This window comes from Oncorhynchus tshawytscha, linkage group LG04 (genome assembly GCF_018296145.1).
Source record: "Oncorhynchus tshawytscha isolate Ot180627B linkage group LG04, Otsh_v2.0, whole genome shotgun sequence".
NCBI classification, from domain to species: Eukaryota; Metazoa; Chordata; class Actinopteri; order Salmoniformes; family Salmonidae; genus Oncorhynchus; species Oncorhynchus tshawytscha.
In genome coordinates, this window is record NC_056432.1 from 70412029 (window position 1) to 70430738 (window position 18710).

Consider the following 18710-nt stretch of genomic DNA (forward strand, 5'->3'; position numbering starts at 1 on the left):
TTTACATATTTTGCATTACTCATTTAATATGTATATACTGTATTCCATACTTCTACTGTGTCTTAGTCAATGTCACTCTGAAATTGCTTGTCCATATATTTATAAACTCTGCAAAAAAATAAACGTCCCTTTTTCAGGACAAACCTAACAAACCTAACGTCGCACCAGACAGGACTGGTCAAAAGTGCTCTTCACTGACGAGTCGCGGTTTTGTCTCACCAGGGGTGATGGTCGGATTCACGTTTATCGTCGAAGGAATGAGCATTACGCTGAGGCTTGTGCAATGGAGCAGGATCGATTTTGGAGGTGTAGGGTCTGTCATGGTCAGGGGTGGTGTGTCACAGCATCAACGGACTGAGCTTGTCATTGCAGGCAATCTCAATGCTGTGCTTTACAGAGAATACATCCTCCTCTCATTTGGTACCCTTTGTAGGCTCATCCTGACATTATACCCTCCAGCATGACAATGCCACCAGCCATACTGCTCGTTCTGTGCATGATTTCCTGCAAGACAGGAATGTGAGTGTTCTGCCATGGCCAGTGAAGAGCCCGGATCTCAATCCCATTGAGCACGTCTGGGACCTGTTGGTTCGGAGGGTGAGGGCTAGGGCCATTCCCCCCAGAAATGTCCGGGAACTTGCAGGTGCCTTGGTGGAAGAGTGGGGTAACAACCCACAGCAAGAACGGGCAAATCTGGTGCAGTCCATGAGGAGGAGATGCACTGCGGTACTTAATGCATCTGGTGTCCACACCAGATACCGACTGTTACTTTTGATTTTGATCCCACCCCCCCTTTGTTCAGGGACACATTATTACATTTCTGTTTGTCACATGTCTGTGGAACTTCTACAGTTTGTCTCAGTTGTTGAATCTTGTCATGTTCATACAAATATTTACACATGTTTTTTGAATATAAACGCAGTTGACAGTGAGAGGACGTTTATTTTTTTGGCAAACACCTTGTGTTGATGGACAGACATTACTACAGTTTCCTTGACCTCGTGTTCCTTTTGGCAGATGCTATCTGATGAGAAGTGGAGGACAGGGCTGGGTGCAAATAGACTGCAGATGTTTAAGTCAAGACATAACAGTCAGTTTCAGTAAAAAGCACACAGATGTTTGTGTCACACAGTCGAAGCTTTGTGGACTTTTTAGGCGTGCCACCCCCCTCCAAAGCTATTCTCCCCCCTTTGAGGAGTGCACCATAAAAGTGTGAATGAGATTTGAATGTCAGTCCTCAAACAGAACAGTCACATTAGACCCAATCAATACTGGGAATCAGCCAATGCCCCCATTCACTTCCTGTTGAACGCACACACACACACACACACACACACACACACACACACACACACACACACACACACTGCTGTAATGCTGAGAGATGTAGTACTCAGCCTGAAATAAGGAAGCCACTGTTTGTACAAATCCCTCACCTGCACACTCTAAAACTGCCTCTTGGTTCTCTACCACCACCCCATCACTGCCGATTAGATTTCTGCTGGATAAGTTTTGCATGTAAAATATATGCACTAATGAAAGCACATGCAGAATCCAGCTGAATCCTCCTCTGGCTGCTGTAATTGGTGGTAATTAGAGGCATATGACATCTAGCTACAGTGCCTAGTGAAAGTCTACACACCCGTTGCACAGTTTTTACATTTTGCTGTCTTAAAATTAAATCTAAAATGGGATTTAATTTAATTTGTTTTCTACTGATCTACATAACCTACTCCACATTTTAAAATAAAATAAAGATAATAGAATATTTTCTAAATTAATTAAAAATAGAAACGATGATGTCTTGATTGCATTAGTACTTGGTTGAAGCACCTTTGGCAGTGATTACAACTGTGAATACTTTTGACTAATACTGCCAGCTGCACCACTCTTAAGGCAACATACTGTTGTGTCTTTACTATCATTAAACTGAAGACTTATAGTTTTTATCAAAGATTCTCCGTAGTTAGTATTACGCGATCAAACTGATTTGAAAAGTTTGTTTCTTTTGCAGAATTGTCCGTCTCTCTCTGTCTGTCTTGGTTAGAGGGGATAGTTCAGAGCGACATTCATTCATGTTGTCGTTCTTCGCGTTCAATGATACCGAATTCCTAGCTGCAGACTAGTAATTAATATCAAAGACTTGGGGTTTTATTCGGAATTGCAGAAAAGGGCCTGTCCCAAGATGTCCGACCCTAACTGGGCTCATGGGCGGTCCTCTGATTTAGTTAAACTCAAAATGGAATTGGCGTTTCCTTCATTAAACAGTCCAGAATCACATTACACAATTTTACAAACAGTATCATCCTCACTCATTCATCTTATACAACAATTAGATGTAAACCTCATATTTGAGCCTATTATATAAACAGCGTTATGGTAATATGTCCGCACCGTCTCCCATGAGTTTATAAACTTGTACCAAATGGACCAGTTCGTAGTTGGATTCTTCACCGATCTTTTATACCTTCTCCGGAACATAAATGTTGTTCGGACCTCAAGTTCTGTGAGGTGGAAGAAATTCCTTTGTTTGTTCTCTATGAAACTTCACTCAGTCTATACTGTGTGGCCATGAGGCAGGGTCTTTCCTAGGAATTTACGACTTCTCTGACCACAGCAGCCTGGTTGTAGGAGCAGAGAGAGGCAGGGACAGTTGGGTGGGGCTTGCTGTACCCAAAGAGGCTAATGTACAGTGCCTTGCAAAAGTATTCGGCCCCCTTGAACTTTGCGACCTTTTGCCATATTTCAGGCTTCAAACATAAAGATATAAAACTGTATTTTTTTGTGAAGAATCAACAACAAGTGGGACACAATCATGAAGTGGAACGACATTTATTGGATATTTCAAACTTTTTTAACAAATCAAAAACTGAAAAATTGGGCGTGCAAAATTATTCAGCCCCTTTACTTTCAGTGCAGCAAACTCTCTCCAGAAGTTCAGTGAGGATCTCTGAATGATCCAATGTTGACCTAAATGACTAATGATGATAAATACAATCCACCTGTGTGTAATCAAGTCTCCGTATAAATGCACCTGCACTGTGATAGTCTCAGAGGTCCGTTAAAAGCGCAGAGAGCATCATGAAGAACAAGAAACACACCAGGCAGGTCCGAGATACTGTTGTGAAGAAGTTTAAAGCCGGATTTGGATACAAAAAGATTTCCCAAGCTTTAAACATCCCAAGGAGCACTGTGCAAGCGATAATATTGAAATGGAAGGAGTATCAGACCACTGCAAATCTACCAAGACCTTTTTGCCCCACTGTTCATTGTTTTTATCAAAATTGCTCAAGCTCAGTAAATTTGGTTGGAAATTGATGGACAGCAAAATATTCATCCCTGACAAGAGTGGCCAAATGGTGTTTAGTATGCCCAGTAGCTCTGCAAGCGCGGAGAGGATATTCTCCGTTGCTGGCCTGATCTCCAGACACCATCACATGAGCCTGAAGCCACAGACTTTGTCCAAACTCGTTTCAAAAAATGATTTCAAAGGCCCTGTAGACTGAGCCTAATAAGGCATTTTTTGTTAGATTTGTATTTATTTCTAAGTACTGTAAGTCTCACAGCCTATATGCACAATTTATAGACTACAATGATTTAATACAATGATATGTTGTTTAAATGCTGAGCGCTTAACATCCCTGACTCCCTACCAGCCTTGTGTGTCGCACTCGCAAATGCTTCACAATGTATTACTTTGTAGGCTATAATTGAAATAATATAGCCAAAATAAATAATTTTCTTAGGCTCTCTGTATGGCTCCTGACCTACTTAGTGTTTATATGCTGTTTAATTTGACTTTCGCCTATTTGAAATGAGTGCTTCTTTACATTCACCTATTAATGTTTATTAAAATACTAATCATTCAAATCATATGGTTTGGTTTCAATACTTCAAAACCAAATGGTAGGTCCAGGTAGTCACAACAATGGATGTGTGTTGGTTAAATTGTGAGTGCGGAGTGGTTTTTAGTGGAGCGGTTGGAAAGGAGGTGGAGTGCTGGAGCTGAAGCAGAGCTCCATGAGCAATGCTCAACTCCGCTCACATACTCTGCACACACACACACATTTTCGCTAGCTAGCTAGTTACCCAACATTTGCTTTGGTCCAACATAAACCAACTCGGAAGTTCAAAGACATTCAAAGTTCCTTCATAGAAGCCACTCCTCTATTGGTATAATTCTGTGGGCCAAATTCAGATAATACATGTCATAACAAGATTCCCAGCGCTTCAAGGCAAGCTTCTTCCATCCTCTCTCCTCCCCCTCAAAATGTCAGTTGCATCTCGCACTCTACACTTTGACACTGTGTTTTGTCTTTCATTATGGTTAAACCACACTGTTACTGAAAAATACATTTTGCTGTTAGCGAATTTCCTACACAGATTAAATCACTAACCCGCTCCATAGCAAGCTGCTTTACCCGCACTGATTGGTGAAGTAATTTAATGTTGAGCTAAATGTATTTTTTTTAATTATGATTTCAGAGGTTTAAAAAGGAAAAGAAGAGAACGACATAAATCTGTACTTTATTTGGTTTGATCCGGTTCAGAGCTTTATTTTGCTGGTCGGAACAGTGGAGCGGAACAACAACAAATAATGGTTCTGTTCAGAATGAAATGATTGGACAATAATTTTGGTTCCAACCCCTGCCAGTAACAAACATACCCATAACATGATGCTGATGACAAAAAATACATACCCATAACATGATGCTGTTGACAAAAAATACATACCCATAACATGATGCTGATGACAAAAAATACATACCCATAACATGATGCTGATGACAAAAAATACATACCCATAACATGATGCTGTTGACAAAAAATACATACCCATAACATGATGCTGATGACAAAAAATACATACCCATAACATGATGCTGATGACAAAAAATACATACCCATAACATGATGCTGATGACAAAAAATACATACCCATAACATGATGCTGCCACCAAAATCTGTGATGTGTTGTATTGGATTTGACTAAAACAGGAAGTTTTTAATTTAAGACAAAAAAAGGTTAGACCTGCTGTCTTCTGAGTACTTAACCCTGGGATAGTTCGTTTTTTTTAAGGGTGCAATTATAGACATTTTCATGCCAAGGACACACCAGAATGGCTTGCCAAAAGGTGTTGTGTTTCTGAATGGTTCAGTCACAGTCCTGACCTTAAATCAGCTTGAAAATCAGACCAGGTTTGAATATTGCTGATTCAATGATTCCCAATCAAATGTACTGAGCTTGAGCAATTTTGACAAAAACAATGGATATTTCTTGCTCTAAAAGTTTTGCAATGTTGGTAGAATTTTATTCAAAGTTATTCACAGCTGTAATGATGGCCAAAGGTGCTTCCACCAAGTATTCACTGGGGAGGAAATACATATGCAATCAATACATCTACATTTTATTAGTTTGGAAAATGTTATAGAAAATTGTAAATTAACCAAAAATGATATCACTTTGAATCCAATTGAATCCCTTAGATGGCAGAAAAATATGAAAACTGTGCAGGGGGTGTGTAGACTGATATCAGGATGATCATAATACTTATATCTTATTTAATCAATGATTCAAGACCAAGTTCTCAAGCCTGAGGGCATTTCTGTGGCCATTAGCTGTGTTTAAATCTATTTATATTAGTGATTCTATGACCTGTATATAGGGCTGTTTTTAGTTCTAAAGTAATCCCTGGACCCAGGGATTGGCTGGTTGGTGCTGGGCAGAACTGAACAATCAATTGATACCTGATTGAGACAGAAATGCAGGGATTTAATTTAAAGCAAACGGTGATGGGTCGACAGCTCTAGTTGGAATATGTAATGTAACCAATGGGATTTTAAGAGGCGCTGTCTTCAGAAACATAATGCTATTGTCTTTTCCAGGTGTGAAGAGGTATTATCAACAAGCTTTGTGTCTACTTCCTTCAGAGTACTGTAATACTTGTCTATCTTAGCAAGATTAATTAGTTAGATTTTGAAATGTCTTATGTCTTCAATCAGTTGGATAAGCAGGTTGGTCACATGCTGTTTTCCAATTACACAACTAAACAAACACACACACTCGTGTGCGCACACACACAGACACATTGTCAATGGTAAAAGTGGTTCATCAGAGAGCGTGCATGGCATGTCCTGCATGCCTGATCAGACTGATGTATTATTAACAGTGTGGCTCCTCTGCTCCAGAACTAAGCTCTGCATCTGTGCATCACACTGACTGTCTGACTGGACCAGATATTTGAAGAGACCATGCATGTTTTACCCATTTTCAAAGGGAATCACATCTGCAAGGGTCCAGGGCACAGGACCATTATCACAAACACTGATCCTGCCATCCTCCAGTTTCAACAATGCCTCTGGACAAGCCTCTCACAAAGGTCTGTTTTGGAACAATCTAATTGCTATGGGTAGTTTATAGTGTTAGTCCTTTAATGATATAACCATGATATGAGACAGTGCCTGCAACTTTTTCATTGAATTGATTCTGTCCAGGGCTTGTTGGATATATACTGCAGTATATTACATTTCAGTCCTTGGAAAGTGTATGTGAGGGTAAACAAGAAGGGAGGGAGTCTGGTAGCAGGGGCACAGTGAGAATTATGATGATGATGTGATGGCTTGCAGGGATGGAGGGCGATCAGGGAGGGAGGGAGGGTGATCAGGGAGGGAGGGCAATCAGAGAGGGAGGGAGAGACCAGGGAGGGAGTCTGGTACAGGAGGCACAGTGAGGATGATGATGGAACTAAAGGGGCCCCCTGCTGTCTGTTATCTACCTGACCAGATCAGCCCCAACTTCAAAGGGCTCCCCCTCTGGCATCAAATATTTACCAGCCTGCTGTGCTTACACCTGCTCTGAGAAGACGAGAGGGGAGTAAGTCGTCTGTCTGTGCTCTCAGACATCACACACTAATAAAGTACAGCACTCACTCTGGTGGACTGATGTTAGTAATGTCAAGGCTTCCTATGACAGTCCCACTTTACTGTCATGCATTTAGAAACGTGTTCACAGTGTTTTATCACTCTGCTGCAGATTGCTTAGCCTATGTTTAGTGTTGAAGAACAGTCCAGTGGTGCAGACAGACTATTATGGCTGAGCTTGATGATAATGATGATAACTGTGAGGATAGTGAGGAAGATGTAGCTTATTTTCAACAAGCCAATATGTCAGAGGCACCTTTTTATTAGCGCTGTTGCCTAGCGAGAGTTGTCATATGGAGCAGCCAAGCACTTAGAAGATCAGAGAATGTGGATCTCTCACTATACAGTACGGGAGGGACAGAACATGTACTTACTTAGTATCCCTGCACATTATAAATATGGTTCTGGAACTGACCCTGTATACAGTATAGTATGCTTGCTTACTTTATCGTGTTCTTCTTATTTTTATATCTCGTGTTTTTTTTGTTCTACCTTGTTATTTTTAGTATTACACTGTTGTTGATTACTGCATAGTTGGGGTTAGAGCTGCAAGAAAGGCATTTCACTGACGATATGCTGGTCCTAACTCCCCCAGGGCCCAGGCTTTCTCTGGATCGGCTTATTTCACTGAATTTATTTTACTATGACTGTTATTTACCTCCATTTTATATTTGTTGCTGAAGCCTGGATGTGTTGCCAGTCAGTTCTGTTTCCCAATATACCAGCGTACCAATGAGCAGTAACCTACAGATCAGTGATGCCTGTCATTGAGGCATACCGTAAATAATTGAGAGAGAATGCTGAAGCGCCCTCAATACTGCCTCCACTGCCTCTGACGTGTTAATCTGTCACATGACTCCAGTGACATTTATTTGACTAGCATTGTGTGCTATCGTGAATAATATGCAGTGAAAAAGAAAGCAGATGACAGTATATCATGCCATAATTTATGTGCACGGTATCTGTATCAAAAGAACAGTCTCATCTGCACCGCTCTGACCTTGTTGGGGAAATACATGCATGTTTTCCCAAGCATCACACATGCCTCAGCATAGCACATCCCTAAGATGGTGTGTGTGTGCTGAGTGGATCAGCAAAATATCTGTCAGCTGTGCTGAATATCTGAAACAATGGCCAGGTTCACTGAATGTACACTAAATCAAAGTGACTGAATGTGACCGTGATAGAGATGAACAGGAAAGAGCACAACATCCCCGTGATGAAATGCAGTTCAAACCTGGGGATGTTGTGGTGAAAATACAGTATACGGAAGGGCATTTTGTAACCATATAAAACCGGATATTCACCTGGTCAGTGTCATGGAAATGGCAGGTGTTCTACACTCAGTATAGGTTTGACAGAGAGAGCAGGCTGGTGGACCAGATTAATAGTTTATATATTCTATTTTGAAATTAAATGTTTATTAAACACATCTGATTTGCATTTTTTTTAAATAAATTTTTCAGATTGCTGATTAAGCCAACATGGAATTGCATCAATAAGCAGTTTTAAGGGAAATCTATTTGATTGATTTATCGTTTAGTAGTAACCAACAGAACACACCAGAGGTGGGTGGGTGGGGGGCCAGCAGAGGTGTGTGTGTGTGTGTGTGTGTGTGTGTGTGTGTGTGTGTGTGTGTGTGTGTGTGTGTGTGTGTGTGTGAGAGAGAGCGGGAGAGAGAGAGACTGGGGCAGTCATTATCACAGACAGACCGTGTGTCTTTGTTCGGAGCATGTTAAATGACTACTACAACTACTCTGTACAATCATATGTTAATGACATTCACTCTCAGAGAATGAATAAATCATGTGTCAGAAAACACATCTGAGTCCATGCTTTAGCAGTTAGGTGTGTGTGTGGGGGGTGGGGGGACCGGACTGGAACACTACGGCTGAAGCATTAAAGCAGCAAGACAAAAGAGAATCTCTGGTACCTGTTTCCTCTGCCTTGCGACTTGGTGCTCGATTCCACTCTAACTGATGCTCACGGAGAGATAGTAAGAGAGAGAGCCAGAGTGTGAGGGATAGAGAGGTGGAGGAGAGAAGTGAGAGAGCACTGAGAGCGGGAGTGAGAGCAGAGCAGGGTGTGAGCGAGAGAGCACGAGAACCAGAGAGAACGCGCACATGAAGGAGAGGAGACTGAGAGAAGGGGGTTGTTTTATGTGTGCTGCTCGTGTGCATGACTGAGGAGCCTTCCTGCCTGGATCGTTAGTCATCTCCAGCCCCAGAGCTGGGCTCTGTGCTCCATAGGCTGTACTGACTGAGGAACACAGGGACAGACAGACAGAGGCTGGTGGACTTGAGAGGGCTGTGCAGAGGATGTGCTGGCTGCGTGGGCTCTGTCGCCGTGATCGCTGTCGCCAGACCCCTCAGCTGCTTCTGCCTCACTCGGCTGCTATTGCAGGCCCCCACTTAGACAAGCACTCGGAGGACATCAGCAGTCAGTGGTAGAGAGATGAGCTCCAAGCACTCTTCCGACTGGATCCCCTACAGGTACAGTACAGTCCTCTGGGTGCTAGTCAAGACTCCAAAGACCACAAGAGAAGGGAGTGTGTGGATGTTTGTGTGTACAAGTGTGAATAGCTATGCATGTTCCAGCACTATTAAGGATAGACAGAATAAAGGATAACACTTGGGTGCGTGTTTGGAAGTTTAGATTGTTGCCATCGATTGACCCTTCGCTAAGACCCGCCTCAGAATTTTGGGCAAGCAATCGTAGTGCTCCAATGGATAGCAACTCTCATTGAGTCTGACACCTCAGTCAAGCTCATAGGAAAAATAGTTTTCTTTCAGATATAAATAAGTTTAAATGGTTAAATAATTTAACTCTGCACCAGGGATAGTACTAGCTACTGTGATTCCTGAAATGCAGAGCCTCTTGATGGAGTATTTTTCGAATCTGAAATTATTTGTTTGCTTGCTCAGCTGGTTTGTTATCTGTTATCACAAAATAGTTAAAAACTTCTTGACGCTACCCATCCCTTAAGTGGGATAATTGTCATCAGCAACCGCTGAATAGCATAGCGCCTCAGTCAAATAATATTACTAAAAATATTCATATTCATGAAATCACAAGTGCAATATTGCAAAACACAGCTTAGCCTTTTGTTAGCCTTTAGCCCTTTGTCAGATTTTGAAATTATGCTTTACAGTGAAAGCAATCCAAGCGTTTGTGTAAGTTTATCGATCGCATGACAAAACATTAAGTACACTTAGCATCAGGTAGCTTGGTCATGAAAATCAGAAAAGCAATCAAATTAACCTTTGATGATCTTTGGATGTTTTCACTCACGAGACCAGTTACACAACAAATGTTCCTTTTGTTACATAAAGATTATTTTTTATATCCAAAATACCTCAGTTTGTTTGGCGCATTATGTTCAGAAATCCACAGGAAAGAGCGGTCACGACAAAGCAGACAAATTCCAAATAATATCCGTAATGTCCACAGAAACATGTCAAACGTTTTTTAGAATCAATCCTCAGGTTGTTTTTAAAATATATGATCGATAATATATCAACCGCAAATGTCTTTCACAGTAGGAGAGGGAAAAACAATAGCTGTCCAAATTCTGTTGCGCGAGCGAAACTCATGTGACCACTTGACGCAATGTTATCGTTATGGCTCATTTTTCAAAATAAAAGCCTGAAACTATGTCTGAAGACTGTTGACACCTTGAGGAAGCGATAGGAAAAGGAATCTGGTTGATATCCTTTTAAATGGAGCAATGGGAGGCTATGGAACATGGCGTTTTCAAAATAGAAGCCACTTCCTGATTTGATTTTTCTCAGGGTTTCGCCTGCAATATCAGTTCTGTTATACTCAGACAATATTTTGACAGTTTTGGAAACTTTAGAGTGTTTTCTATCCTAATCTGTCAATTATATGCATATTCTAGCATCTGGTCCTGAGAAATAGGCTGTTTACTTTGGTAATGTTATTTTTCCAAACATAAAAATAGTGCCCCCTAGCTTCAAGAGGTTAATGTGACGACTGTTATTCATCGAATGTTTAAAGTTTCTAATTGCGTGATTAACTGAATCAAGCAATTATTAAGTCATTAACCTAGGGCACCATGGGAAAACAACTAGTTTTTATTGAGTTTCTATTTCTCGAATTAACTCAAAGAATATCAGAATATCGATTTTACAACAGCCGCTAATTAACCAGTTACCTCTACCAATCTTGTTTTGAACGTCGTATAGCCCGTGAATCTGCACGGACCCGGGTCTCACCAATGAGTTCGTACCACACCAATCTTAGTTGAATATTTATTTACTAAAAAGCTAAAATTATGATAAAACATACCCATAGACAAAACACATTATAGGCTATTGATTAGAACGTGTTACCCAAAATGGGAATTTCAAAGAGAGAGAGAGAAAAAAGTACCTGAGAGAAATATAAATTTGGGTGAATTTGTCAGCTATGCTATTCTAACCCTAGCCTTGCCCCAAACTGCCGCTCTTATGGGTCAGAATATAATGATGTAATTACGTGGGGATGATCTCCAAGGATTCTCTGCGTGGACCGTTCAGGGGACCGTTCAGGCTGCTCGATGACGCACTACTCCGGTGCCCCTCTCTGATCGTCCTCCCGATGTCAGTGTCCTTTTGGCTTAGGAGTCTGTTCCCTCACCCTTTGCTCTGGAAGGGGTCTTCTGAGGACAGACAGCTCTGTAGCTCAGAGCTCACAGCATAGGAATGAAACCCTTTAGATTCGCTGGGATTGGATGCTAAGGGGGTCCGGCTTGAATTCACCCGCTTAGACACAGCTACTCATCCGTAGCTTGGGTAGAAAAGGATTTCTTTGTCTTCAAACCTGTGTTGCGTTCTGGGTTCGTTGACTTTTTAGACCTTGGCTGCAGCTTGGGTCACGTAGTCTTCTCTGGAAATTCTTTATACCTTTGAGTCAGAAGTGGGCGTAACCGCCTTTAGGGCAATTCTCTGGGCGTACCAAGTTAAGAGGGCAAGGTCTAGATTTTACTTAAATCCAATTTTAGACAACTAACTTCACATTTCATCTTCCCCAAAACATTCTCTTTGATTTGGATATTTTCCACACAACGTACAATGTATAAGCATCAAACATATACTAGGAAAACTCTTCACGTTACAATGTTTTCGTAATAACGATGATGGAACTAAGTATCTATTAACCTTTAATAACAAAACAAAAATGACATACATTTTCATATTCCATCTATTGTCATGACCACCATTGTGGCTGACGGAAACAATTGTTCCAAAGTCCCTTTATGTCATGTTTAATGTTCTGAGGCTGGTTCTCCATAGTAACAGGACAAAGGAATTTGTCTGTGGCCTGAGATTTACCCGGGGCGTGAGGGGTCATAAAACCCCCTTCAGACCCCTCGATCTCTCCTCCTCTGTTGGGGTTGAGAGTTAGCCATGTTGTTAATACAACTCCCAACTGCAGTCAACATTAGGATACGATTTGAGAGCACTACCTTGTTTAGCTCCAAAAGTGAGCTGCATCCCAATATGGGGTCCAGAGTATGGGCGAGTGGGTGTGTCGAAGGGAATGTAGTGGGCGTGTGGAAAGGAGTGGGTGTGTCGAAAGCGCTCTGCTATAGGTTAGACGGTTTTGATTGGTGCTGAGTTTTTTTTTCATACAATTACAATTACCGCATGTTGAGCTACCATAGTTTGGACTTTTGTTTTTAAGCCAGAGGATTAACCTGAGTCATATTTCACTGTAAGTTTTATACAAATAGTTGTACATTTTCAGTTTTAAAACTGATGATTTCTTTATTTTTGATTAAATGTATTGCTAATGGTTGTACTGTTGCTTCATGCCTTGTATGTGTGTGCTTCCTATGACTGTCACCCTGGTATTGGCTACTAGTTAGCTACTTCACGCTGTTGCCGGACAGTAGAGCTTGTCAAGCGGGAGCATGGGGCACTGTGTCCTGGTGTTGCCGTTCATGCCCTCCCCATTGAGTAGGAGACTGTATGTACATTATGTATGTATCTAGATAGTTATCAATATAGGCTGCTATCCTAATTGATATAAAATCATGTAAGATTAAAAAAATGGCCACGTTAGCTACCGCCGCCGGTTACCGACACGTCGTACAGTCCAATCAGCCATGCAAAATGGTCTTGAGTGGCAACAAATCTGCCCAATTAGCTGATTTGCTTTCCATACACCCACTACTTTCGACACACCAACTCGCCGATACTCTGGTCGCCATATTAGGCTGCAGCTACCCATACTTGACAAAAGTTGTTAGCTAGTAGCTTTGACTGCATGCTGACAGTTAGACTTTCTCTGGAACTTTGGCAACTACTAAGTATTTTTAAACTGACTGCTTTGGGCTGGATGTGCCAATGTGCATAGCAAACGGAGCAGCTTTATTTAGGCAAGCCTAAATTACACTGAGTATACAAAACATTAAAAACACCTGCTCTTTCCATGACATAGACTGATCAGGTGAATCTAGGGGAAAACTATGATCCCTTATTGATCATTCCCTTTATTAATCCACTTCAATCAGTGTAGATGAAGGGAAGGAGACGGGTTAAAGAAGGATTTTTAAGCTCTTAGAAAATTGAAACATGGATTGTATATGTGTGTCATTCAAAGGGTGAATGGGCAAGACAAAATATTAAAGTGCCTTTGAATGGGGTATGGTAGTAGGTGCCATGTGCAGCGGTATGAGATATTTGAGGTAGATACAGTGCCTTGTAAAAGTATTTACCTCCCTTGGCGTTTTTCCTATTTTGTTGCATTACAACCTGTAATTTAAATTGGATTTCAACAATACGAAAAGTTGTGCGTGCATATGTATTCACCCCTTTTGCTATGAAGCCCCTAAATAAGATCTGGTGCAACCAATTACCTTCAGAAGTCAAATAATTAATTAAATGAAGTCCACCTGTGTGCAATCTAAGTGTCACATGATCTGTCACATGATCTCAGTGTATATATACACTTATTCTGAAAGGCCCCAGAGTCTGCAACACCACTAATCAAGGGACACCACTAAGCAAGCGGCACCATGAAGACCAATGAGCTCTCCAAACAGGTCAGGGACAAAGTTGTGTAGAAGTACAGATCAGGGTTGGGTTATAAAAAAAAATAGCAGAAACTTTGAACATCCCACGGAGCACCATTAAATCCATTATTAAAAAATGGAAAGAATATGGCACCACAACAAACCTGCCAAGAGAGGGCTGCCCACCAAAACTCACAGACCAGCCAAAGAGGGCATTATCAAAGGAAACAAAGAGACCAAGACAACCCTGAAGGAGCTGCAAAGCTCCACAGCGGAGATTGGGACCACTTTAAGGACCACTTTAAGCCGTACACTCCACAGAGCTGGGGTTTACAGAAGAGTGGCCAGAAAAAAGCCATTACCTAAAGAAAAAAATAAGCAAACACATTTGGTGTTTGCCAAAAGGCATGTGGGAGACTCCCTAAACATATGGAAGAAGGTACTTTTTAGCCATCAAGGAAAACGCTATGTCTGGCACAAACCCAACACCTCTCATCACCCCGAGAACACTATTCCCACAGTGAAGCATGGTGGTGGCAGTATCATGCTGTGGGGATGTTTTTCATTGGCAGGGACTGGGAAACTGGTCAGACTTGAAAGAATGATGGATGGTGCTAAATACAGAGAATTTCTTGAAGGAAAGCTGTTTCAGTCTTCCAGAGATTTGCGACTGGGACAGAGGTTCACCTTCCAGCAAGACAATGACCCTAAGCACACTGCTAAAACAGCAGTTGTGTGGTTTAAGGGGAAACATTTAATTGTCTTGGAATGGCCTAGTCTAAGCTCAGACCCCAATCCAATTGAGAATCTGTGGTATGACTTAAACCCATCCAACTTGAAGGAACTGGAGCAGATTTGCCTTGAAGAACGGGCAAAAAACCCAGTGGCTAGATGTGCCAAGCCTATAGAGACATAGCCTAAGAGACTTGCAGAGGTAATTGCTGCAAAAGGTGGCTCTACAAAGTATTAACTTCGGGGGGTGAATAGTTACAGTGGGGCAAAAAAAAGTATTTAGTCAGCCACCAATTGTGCAAGTTCTCCCACTTAAAAAGATGAGAGAGGCCTGTAATAGGTACACTTCAACTATGACAGACAAAATGAGAAAAAAAATCACATTGTATGATTTTTAAAGAATTTATTTGTAAATTATGGTGGAAAATAAGTATTTGGTCAATAACAAAAGTTTATCTCAATACTTTGTTATATACCCTTTCTTGGCAATGACAGAGGTCAAAAGTTTTCTGTAAGTCTTCACAAGGTTTTGGTCATGTACAGGTAGAGATATTGGTGTGCAAAAGAGCAAAAAAGTCAATAAATAAAAACAGTATGGGGATGAGGTAGGTAGTAATGCGTGGGCTATTTACCGATAGACTATGTACAGCTGCAGCGATCGGTTAGCTGCTCAGATAGCAGATGTTTGAAGTTGGTGACGGAGATAAAAGTCTCCAACTTCAGAGATTTTTGCAATTCATTCCAGTCACAGGCAGCAGAGAACTGGAACGAAAGGCGGCCAAATGAGGTGTTGGCTTTAGGGATGATCAGTGAGATACACCTGCTGGAGCGCGTGCTACGGATGGGTGTTGCCACCGTGACCAGTGAACTGAGATAATGCGGAGCTTTACCTAGCATGGACTTGTAGATGACCTGGAGCCAGTGGGCCTGGCGACGATTATGTAGCGAGGGCCAGCCGACTAGAGCATACAAGTCGCAGTGGTGGGTGGTATAAGGTGCTTTAGTGACAAAACGGATGGCACTGTGATAAACTGCATCCAGTTTGCTGAGTAGAGTGTTGGAAGCAATTTTGTAGATGACATCGCCAAAGTCGAGGATCGGTAGGATAGTCAGTTTTACTAGGGTAAGTTTGGCGGCGTGAGTGAAGGAGGCTTTGTTGCGGAATAGAAAGCCGACTCTTGATTTGATTTTCGATTGGAGATGTTTGATATGAGTCTGGAAGGAGAGTTTACAGTCTAGCCAGACACCTAGGTATTTATAGATGTCCACATATTCAAGGTCGGAACCATCCAGGGTGGTGATGCTGGTCAGGCGTGCGGGTGCAGGCAGCGAACGGTTGAAAAGCATGCATTTGGTTTTACTAGCGTTTAAGAGCAGTTGGAGGCCACGGAAGGAGTGTTGTATGGCATTGAAGCTCGTTTGGAGGTTAGATAGCACAGTGTCCAAGGACGGGCCGGAAGTATATAGAATGGTGCCGTCTGCGTAGAGGTGGATCAGGGAATCGCCCGCAGCAAGAGCAACATCATTGATATATACAGAGAAAAGAGTCGGCCCGAGGATTGAACCCTGTGGCACCCCCATAGAGACTGCCAGAGGACCAGACAGCATGCCCTCCGATTTGACACACTGAACTCTGTCTGCAAAGTAATTGGTGAACCAGGCAAGGCAGTCATCCGAAAAACCGAGGCTATTGAGTCTGCCGATAAGAATATGGTGATTGACAGAGTCGAAAGCCTTGGCAAGGTCGATGAAGATGGCTGCACAGTACTGTACATTCTCCCAATCTTCTTCTGGATCATCCAAATGCTCTCTAGCAAACTTCAGACGGGCCTGGACATGTACTGGCTTAAGCAGGGGGACACGTCTGGCACTGCAGGATTTGAGTCCCTGGCGGCGTAGTGTGTTACTGATGGTAGGCTTTGTTACTTTGGTCCCAGCTCTCTGCAGGTCATTCACTAGGTCCCCCCGTGTGGTTCTGGGAATTTTGCTCACCGTTCTTGTGATCATTTTGACCCCACGGGGTGAGATCTTGCGTGGAGCCGCAGATCGAGGGAGATTATCAGTGGTCTTGTATGTCTTCCATTTCCTAATATTTGCTCCCACAGTTGATTTCTTCAAACCAAGCTGCTTACCTATTGCAGATTCAGTCTTCCCAGCCTGGTGCAGGTCTACAATTTTGTTTCTGGTGTCCTTTGGCAGCTCTTTGGTCTTGGCCATAGTGGAGTTTGGAGTGTGACTGTTTTAGGTTGTGGACAGGTGTCATTTATACTGATAACAAGTTCAAACAGGTGTCATTAATACAGGTAACGAGTGGAGGACAGAGGAGCCTCTTAAAGAAGAAGTTACAGGTCTGTGAGAGCCAGAAATCTTGCTTGTTTGTAGGTGACCAAATACTTATTTTCCACCATAATTTGCAAATAAATTCATTAAAAATCCTACAATGTGATTTTCTGGATTTTTTTCTAATTTTGTCTGTCATAGTTGAAGTGTACCTATGATGAAAATTACAGGCCTCTCATCTTTTTAAGTGGGAGAACTTGCACAATTGGTGGCTGACTAAATACTTTTTTCCCCCACTGTATGCACGCTCAAGGTTGCTGTTTTTTTGTCACATTTGTTGTTTGTTTCACAAGAAAAAATATTGTGCATCTTCAATGTGGTAGGCATGTTGTGTAAATCAAGTGATACCAACCCCCCAAAATCTATTTTAATTCCAGGTAATAAGGCAACAAAATAGGAAAAATGCCAATGGGGGTGAATACTTTCACAAGGCACTGTATGTACATGAAGGCAGGGTAAAGTGACTCGGCATCAGGATAGATAATAAGAGTACAATAAAGAACAGTGTAGCAGCAGCAAATGATGAGTCTAAATGTAGAGTGTGTTTGAATCAGTGAAGGCTGCTGAGGGGGGGATGGCTCTCCTACTGTAATGGAGTGCATGGAATGGTATAAAACACATGGTTTTCCATTCACTACATTACACCCCATTCCTGCCATTATTATGAGCCATCCTTCCCTCAGCAGCCACTGGTATGTACGTATGTATGTACAGGTGAAGTCGGAAGTTTACATACACCTTAGCAAAATACATTTAAACTCAGTTTTTCACAATTCCTGACATTTAATCCAAGTAAAAATTCCCTGTCTTAGGTCAGTTAGGATCACCACTTTATTTTGAGAATGTGAAATGTCAGAATAATAGTAGAGAGAAGGATTTATTTCAGCTTTTATTTCTTTCATCGCATTCCTAGTGGGTCAGAAGTTTACATACACTCAATTAGTATTTGGTAGCAATGCCTCAAACAATTTAAACGTTTTGGGTAGCCTTCCACAAGCTTACCACCATAAATTGGGTTAATTTTGGCCCATTCCTCCTGTCAGAGCTGGTGTAACTGAGTCAGGTTTGTAGGCCTCCTTGCTCGCACACGCTTTTTCAGTTCTGCCCACAAATGTTTTATTGGATTGAGGTCGGGGCTTTGATGGCCACTCCAATACCTTGTCTTTTTTGCCACAACGTTGGAAGTATGCTTGGAGTCATTTTCCATTTCGAATACCATTTATGACCAAGCTTTATCTTCCTGACTGGTGTCTTGACTTTTCCATCCTCATGATGCCATCTACTTTGTGAAGTGCACCAGTCCCTCCTGCAGCAAAGCATCCCCCCACAACATGATGCTGCCACCACCATGCTTCACGGTTGGGATGGTGCTCTTCGGCTTGCAAGTCTCCCCCTTTTCCTCCAAAGATAATGATGGTCATTATGGCCAAAAAGTTATATTTTTGTTTTATCAGACCAGAGGACATTTCTTCAAAAAGTACAATCTTTATCCCCATGTGCAGTTGCAAACCGTAGTCTGGCTTTTTTATGTCAGTTTTGGAACAGTGGCTTCTTCCTTGCTGAGCGGCCTTTCAGGTTATGTCGACATAGGACTCGCTTTACTGTGGATATAGATACTTTTGTACCTGTTTTCTTCAGCATCTTCAAATGCTGTTGTTGTTGGATTGATTTGTACTTTTTGTACCAAAGCACGTTCATC

General features: G+C 41.9%; 1 protein-coding gene across 3 annotated transcripts in view; it reads left to right on the forward strand.

The window, feature by feature from the left end:
* The window catches only part of LOC112249603 (tubby protein-like), a 124198-nt gene that overhangs the window by 60179 nt on the left and 45309 nt on the right, over window positions 1–18710 (forward strand). The window contains exon 1 of one of the 3 annotated variants that reach the window (XM_042321157.1): window positions 8995–9413. The exons of the other annotated variants lie outside the window; for them this stretch is intronic. Coding sequence (XP_042177091.1) covers window positions 9376–9413 — 38 coding nt within the window. The 5' untranslated portion in view covers window positions 8995–9375. Of the gene's footprint in view, window positions 1–8994; window positions 9414–18710 lie in introns of those variants that run through there. 3 annotated transcript variants of the gene reach the window in all.